This window comes from Gymnoscopelus braueri (genome assembly GCF_963280865.1).
Source record: "Gymnoscopelus braueri genome assembly, chromosome: 1".
NCBI classification, from domain to species: Eukaryota; Metazoa; Chordata; class Actinopteri; order Myctophiformes; family Myctophidae; genus Gymnoscopelus; species Gymnoscopelus braueri.
Window position 1 is genome coordinate 55376098 of NC_137603.1, and position 7662 is coordinate 55383759.

The 7662-nt window shown below is 41.5% G+C and overlaps 1 protein-coding gene across 1 annotated transcript; it reads left to right on the top strand.

Annotated features, from left to right (window-relative positions):
• Positions 1 to 212: 212 nt before the first annotated feature.
• On the top strand, positions 213 to 7383 carry LOC308091889 (synaptotagmin-4-like). Its single transcript, XM_080437634.1, has 3 exons — positions 213 to 241; positions 4830 to 4996; positions 6574 to 7383. The coding sequence occupies exons 1-3, from the start codon at positions 226 to 228 to the stop codon at positions 6721 to 6723; spliced, it is 333 nt and encodes a 110-aa protein (XP_080293760.1). The 5' UTR covers positions 213 to 225; the 3' UTR covers positions 6724 to 7383.
• Positions 7384 to 7662: the final 279 nt, after the last annotated feature.

A 7662-nucleotide genomic window follows, 5' to 3' on the forward strand; every position in this document is an offset into this window, starting at 1 on the left:
CCCAAACAACAAAGAACCCTGCTTTCAACCATTCAACCAATATTTCTCCACGTTTCCTCCTTTCAGAGCCTGAGCTCACAGGAGTCGCTGCCTGGTCAAAGGAGGAGTTCCATGTGTGCTCCACGGACCCTGGGCCAGCTGTTCATCCTGCTCCAATACCAGACCCTGGCCCAGCGCATCAAGGTGATGGTGCGAAAGGCAGAGAACCTGGCCAAGCTCACACGGATGCCGGGGGTGCCAGGTAAGGCCATGGAGGTCACAAGCAAAGTTTGCAGGCAAAACATTATGTGATACTCTACTACATGCTCTAACTGAATCAGAATCAGTTTTATTTGTCACATCACAGGTTCACAGGTGTAAAGAAGTGGGTGAAATTGTTTTTTTCGTGCACACTCCATCATTTTGTAGAATTCTGTGAGAAGAGAGAGGAGAGTTGTGAGAGTGAGAGCAAAGGGAAAGAGATAGAAACAGGTTAAATAAAACAAATAACGATACAGTATATCGTACATATACATACGGTACAAAACTTTTTGGCTAATAAATGAATTCAAATAGCTCTTTGTGATTATTATTATGAGCAACTCTTGTTTTGAACTCTTTGAGCAACTTTTATTTTGTTTTTCACATTTTCCATTTTTCTTGCAAACTTTATCATTCATTATTCCCTTCATGTGTGCTGTACTGTCACTGCCAACCTCCACCGTTGGCCTGAGGAGAGTGTAGAGTGGACAACCACCTCTCCTCTGATATATGGCCTACATCTCACTAGGTGCTTCTTTTCACCTGAAAGTGAGGAGTATCACAGAGTAACAAGGATAAAGATTCACATTTTCTACCTCAGTCTCTGAGGTGTTTTACATCTATGCCAGCTGGATGCCAGAGCAGTGGAAGATCTGACAAAATCACCCAAGTGGTGCCACTCGAGTAATCTGACACACTCGCTCTAGATGCAAGGTTCAGTGGTGTTTATTGTCACATACTGCACACATGCAATACAGTATTGTACTGTACTTCAAGCTTCCTCAACAGTGTGTGGATAACAATAAAACACAGATCAAATAAAGATAGAAGGTACAATAGTAATAGTAACTACAATTTACAATTTAGGTATTTAGCAGACGCTCTTATCCAGAGTGACTTACAATGGTACACACATACCGGTACATCAAATGGCATGGTGTAGTGCCTCAGTAAACTAGGATCACAGGTAAACCAAGAACCTAGCAACAGTGTAAACAATATACTATCAAAATATTAATCTGTACATTGAAAGTATAGGATATTAGGTAAACATATATTTTTTTATTATTACTTTTATTATTTAGTATTTGTCTAAATAATATGCTATCTAAATTACATGTAAACTTTTGCATAAGTCTGCATGGTCGTCAAAACTAGGTCAAGTGCTACAGGCTAAGGTCAGTCTGAAGAGGTGAGCCGGAAAATTGGGAGTGAATCTGCAGTTCTAACTGCAAAGGGGAGTTTGTTACACAGTTTAGGAGCCAGGAGGGAGAAGAGTCTGGGACGTGTGGAGCGTTGTCCAGGGTGTTTTAAGGAAGGTTCAGACAGCTTCCTTGTATTAGCTGATCTGAGTGAGAGGGATGGTTTGTAGGGTTGGATCAGGCTGTGAAGGTGTGGGGGTGCCATGCCTTTGGTTGCTTTGTAGGCCAACATCAGTGTTTTGTACTCTGTGCGGGGAGCCAACGAAGGGAGCGGAGAAGGATGGAGACATGTGAAACTTTTGGCTGGTTGAAGACCAAGCGTGCTGCAGCATTCTGGATCATTTGGAGCGCCTTAAGTGCACATGCTGGGAGGCCAGTAAGGCGGGAGCTACAGAAGTCAACTAGAAAGGTGCACTCAGTAAAATAAAAACCTCCACCAGGAGGCATGCAGTAGCTCCCTCTCCATCTTTCTGTCTGAGGCATGTGATGACAATGTCTTGGGATTTTTGCTGTATTTATGTTAAGAATAATTTATACTGTGTGGCTCATGGCTCATTATAGCTCCAATAGTTTAATGAGCCATGAACCACAGCTTGGCTCACACAGTATAAATTAGGCTTTATATTACGCTTGATGGAAGTTTTCTTACGCAATAGAACCGCCTCCACTGCCTGCAGTATGTGGAATTGGTGGAATGTCCACTTCGCATGCTTCATCAGAGTACTTGGAGGCCTGTCTATGATGTTATTTCTATGACGTCAGCGCTGTCACTTTGTGTGCCTGCTTAAACATATCGGTCCCCATTGCCTGGTATTCCGTAGGCGAAAGTGCCACAAAGTTCTTGGGAGGGCGGTCAATGTCGTCAGTACTATCTATATCAGGAAACTATCCATAAATGGACATTTGTCCAGAGACACCAACAGAGACACACACACAGAGAACTTTAACTAATTTATATAGAGAAGAGATTGGCAGAAGCCACTTTTTATGTGTTCATTTGAGTGCTAAAAGTATGATTTTGACAATACAATAGCAATACAATGAGGGTGAATGGAATACGTCTTGTTGCTCACTCACAGAGCACACCATCGCCAGATGAAGATGATTGACAATATTTGCAAATTGCTTTACAGATGGTACTGCTATCGCTTTAACAACAGGAATGTATTATGAATTATAGTAAGGAAAACAATCTTAAAAACGTATTTTGGGCTATTTTGCTCAAAATCTCCACAGTGTGTTGATGCTCAAATCAATCCTCTTTGTTATGCTTCATCAGCTCCAGCACACATTTGTGATGTCATGCATTCGAATGATGTCCATGACAGTACACGTATGTCACATGCCGTTCACTCCCTTTCTCTCTACCCACTCTGTTCTGTCACTCCTAGCTATCCTGTACAGTGAAGCAGAATTGTTCCTAAAACATTCAATAGAAATCCATTGTCATGAGGCCTACAGCCACCATGTCCATTTTTTTCTGTCATTAATCAGAGACTGGTTCCCTCATTGCATTGCACAGTATAATGTGATTAGGAACTGAACAGCCGGGCGTCATTTCCCTTACACCCTGTATCATATCTCACCATATGTGTAATACAGCTATGCTCCCATCATACCGCTGGAGAGCCAGGAAACAGGACATCAAAGAAACGTTCGCTGTTCCATTTATTTAGCTGGTTTGAAAGTACTAAATGGTGTTGAGTGAGACCTGGAAACAGCTTCAGTATAATTTCACAAGCATATGGAAACACACATCCTTTTTGCAGATGCGTGGCATTTGTGCAACAACCGTGAATTGCCTTTTTTTTGGGGGGGGGGGATTCAAAAGGATTTAAAGGGAAAATAATATTTTTTAAGTGAGGATAATGAGAAAGGTCTAAAGAGGGGAGGTCATCAAGGAGGACATTGGGTGAGGTTTCAGAGAGCAATGTATGGTTCCAATGGGTAGTTCATTCCAGGTAATGTTTATAGATCGCATTTCATTAGACCATGCATCGAGATATTTGAAGTCCTTGGCTACCTCAAGAAACTTAAGTCCAGTACTTGAGTAAATGTACTTAGTTACTTTCCACCACTGCCCCCTGGTCAACCCTTCTCAGGAACTGTAGATAAGAGTCTTGCTTCAGAAAGGGATTACGTAACTTCCTATTCAAGACTTGTTGTGCAGTTAATGTGTTGTGTATATTAGTTCCTCTTGGGTGACCTAACATGCCTGTGGCACTCAACCCTTCTTGTTCCTTTTCTTCACTATGACTTATCCTTTTCTTCCCCTCATGCCCAATCCACAGTCCAAATGTTGACAGAATGTCGGGCCCTGCCCAACAACTCAAATTAAAATCATGAGATTGGAAGCGGTGTGGATCTAAGGATGGCTAACAGGCTAAGTTGGTTGATCTGTCCTAAGAAACCACTTTGGTCTTGTTGGGTGAAATGAACAGCAAGCCACCTGGGGGGGGGGTGCTAGTGGGCAGAATGTTCGCCTAATGTTCATCCATTTTTTCCTAGGGTTCCTTCCGCCAAATGTTCATAATTCTTTGCCTACTGGTCACCTATTTTGACATGCCCAGAATAGGGATAGGGGCTTAATTTAGTTCATGTGGTTAAAAGCCTCTAGTCTGAGGGCGGTAAACTGGCACACTCGGACGACAACTACTCTTTTTGTGTCCAGGTTCCATGCAGGTGCTACAGTAATGAGATCTCCCACCAGCTCCAAGATCTGTGAAGTATTGTGAACCGAAACATCACCATTGTTGTGGTGTCCCTGATGTCAGTCTGTCAAATAATTTATTTCCAAATACTGCTGTCTGTCTACTCTACACAGTATAAAGCAATGAATGGTTTAGGGCCAAAATACATTTCTGATCTTGTAGCTACTACAGCTACATTATGAACCAGACTTCTCAGCTCATCTGGGACAGGTCTGCTTTCTGTCCCCAGAGTCAAAACATTAAGCTGTTTTATGCACCACATATTTGGAACAAACTCCTTGGAAACTGTGCAGGTCTTTCTCAGTTCTTTTAAATCAAAGCTGAAGCAATTTCTGTTTGTCGCTGCCTTTTACAGATTTTTTTTATTCATGTACTGCACGCAATTTTTCTGTTTTATTTCATGTCCTTTTATGTGTTTCTTTTGCATTAAGACACGTGTCTTAATGTGCTTTATGTTTTGTGTAAAGCACTTTGAATTGCCTTGTTGAAATGTCCTAGACTGGATAAGTCCATGCTTTTAGTCTGTTAGTGATACAGTACCTATTCTAATGCTGTGTGTCAAAGTTGAAAACCGACCAGTGTGCCACAATAATCGTGACATGCAATTTTCATATTGTCCCATCCCTAATACACATATAAGGGTTGATAATAATGGCTAATAATGTCTTTCCCACAGACCATTATGTTATCATCAACCTGCGTCAGGATGGCAAGGTGATCGGCACCAAGGAGACAAAAGGAGCAGGGAGCCACAACCCTGTATGGAATGCCCCCTTCCTCTTTGACCTGCCCTCTGGTGACATCACTCAGCTGCCATTGGTCCTGGAGTTCATTGTCATGCAGGTATGAGCTTCAAAGGTCATCTGTCTAATTGCCTAGACGTGGCTGCTAGTTGCACCCATGTTAATTTTCAATGTCAAACCATATCTTTAGGCTTATGATAGGCATTACCAGCAGTGAGTGAGTGAGTACTGAGTAGCCAAATTCCAATACCCAAATCTCTAATCACTCGCTCACTCCACACTCGGTCCTCCAGCTTAACCCGGAAATTGTTTGTGTCTCAAATGGTAATTTGCTTTGGGAGGAACCAAGACCGGCGAGCGAGTGGGCTCTCCAAGCCGCTGTGAATGAATGAGTGAGTGAGTGAGTGAGTGTCTTGAAAGCAACATAGCTGAGGCAACTACTTGGAGACTGTTATAGATTATACCAAAACATTGTTGCCCTGTGCCTCGCTTTCTAGAAGTCATTCTTAAACCAGTGTATTAGAAACCAAATGTGGGTGAAGAGATCTCTCCAGATTTTATTTTTCAATTTCAATTTGAAGCCTTTATTTAAACTCAGAGACCATCTTTCCGATGGGGTCGAGTGCACAACATACAATAAATAAATACAACCGATAATAATAAAAAAAGGTCATTACAAAGCAGTGAATCACGGTATAAATCAAACAAAACAGACACATGAAGATACACAGAAGTCTCTGGTCTTGGCCTTAAACTGATTAAGAGACGGGAGAGAGTCCAATTTGAAAGTGCTTTGTAGCAAGTTCCAGGAACTTGTAGCGGCAAATGAAAAGCCAGTTTTGTCAAGTTCTGACCTAATACAACTGACCTCAAGAACAAGCCAATCATTTGATTGAGTTAAGGATTAACATACTGATTTAAAATCATGGAGATGTAATTTCCCAAGTGCCTTGAAGAAAAACTAAAAACAATGACCTATTTCACCTACAGTACTTTCAAGAGACTCTACTGTATCAAAATACAACAAACAGGGCAGCACAATCCTTCTTCCTGTCTAAAGCAGTTAAGATGTCATTTGTAACAAAGTTGACATCAGTGATTGTACAATGATTATATCTAAAAACCAGATTGAAGAATGTAATTACACGAGAGCAATGACCTACATTTTTGCCAAACATGGAAGCTTGGAAATTGGACGATAATTATATAAATCATCATTGGTGCTGATTTACACGTTATGTATTGGAGTCACATGGGCAGTCTTCCAGGTCCTGGGAAAACTACCTGAGGCAAGGCAAATATTAAATACTGTATGTGTTAATTGTTCATTGATGGATGATATTGTTTTGGTTATTTTCAACATCAACATCAACATCAAATTAAGAACCATTACATTAAAGGAGTAGTTCACCCCAAAAAAATCTTATTTTCTATCAATTACACACCCCATGAAGCCCTGAACTCTTGGAGACTTATTCGTTTTTGTCACATTCCAAAGCCAATAATTCGATGACTGCGTGGCTGCTCAGTAGGAGACTCTATGGAGACTCCGCCGGTCATTCCAATTATTGGTTTAGGAATGCGACAAAAACTAAAAAACAAAGAAATCTCCATGAATTCAAGGCTTCATTGATAGATTTTTCACTTCAATCCACTGAGATGTCTTTGTGCCAACAGGGGCGTCTCTACACAAAGAGCAGCGTGCTGGGCCGTGTGCTGATTGGCAGCGAGGCCCTGGAAGCAGGACAGGGACACTGGAAGGACATGTGTAGTAAGGGGCAGATGGAGACAGCCCACTGGCACACCATCCAATCAGCCGTCCTGTAGCACTCAGATGGAGACAGCCCGCTGGCACACCATCCAATCAGCCGTCCTGTAGCACTCATCAGCAGACTGTAGGACTCGCTCAATGTCTCTCTTCCAAAGGAGTGTCGACAGTGTAGATATGCATGGAGAATGTGGGACAAAGCATGATAGAAAATATGTTAGCTAAGGATACATCATCAAATTCCCATCCAAACTAAATTATAATCTTTTTCTAAAGATTCGAAGTGCTACCAGGGTGCTCCACAAACGACCCATTTTTAGATCTGTCTCTTAAAGCATAATGCCGTCATAAATAAATGTTTTTGTCATTGTCAACACAGCCAACGACAAGTCAAACACCAAAAAAACTAAAATTCTCCTACCTACTTACCCACTTAAGCCCTATTTTTACTTTGTCGTACACGCCCGTGAAACTAGCTGATTTTACAAGCTCACAATGCATCACACTGTGACGTGCTGTGAGCATTCTTTTGAATGATTTACATTTTTGTAGATTATCGAACAATTTGTATGGGGGATTCATTTTAAGTGTGGTCCATCTTAGCAAAACAAATACATTGTAGCTCATATCCTGAAGTCACAGAACTCCAATGTTGTCCAAAAATGTGATAAAACGAGTACCAGACCAGTACTGTTGTTTTGGTCAGTGTATTTAATCACTGTGATGGACATTGTACAGTAATTTGACTTGATTTGATTTGATTTAATTTGATTTGATGTACTTTATTGTCCCCTTAGGGAAATGCATCCTCTGCATTTACCCCATCAGCAGTGAACAGCCACTGTGCAGCACTTGGAGACCAGCTCCTGTTGTAATGCCAGTACCTTGGTACAGGGCATAACACTGGCAGGAATATGTACCAAGCTTGCATGTCTTTTGGTCATGTAAACAAGGCAATGCACGTGATGCACGGGCACAGAGATGGAAAAAGCTTTCAC

Bases quoted from the DNA above. Each gene is read 5' to 3' on its own strand.
- LOC308091889 (XM_080437634.1), top strand. The intron at 4,997-6,573 runs GTATGAGCTTCA...TTGTGCCAACAG, and splicing joins TGGAGTTCATTGTCATGCAG to GGGCGTCTCTACACAAAGAG.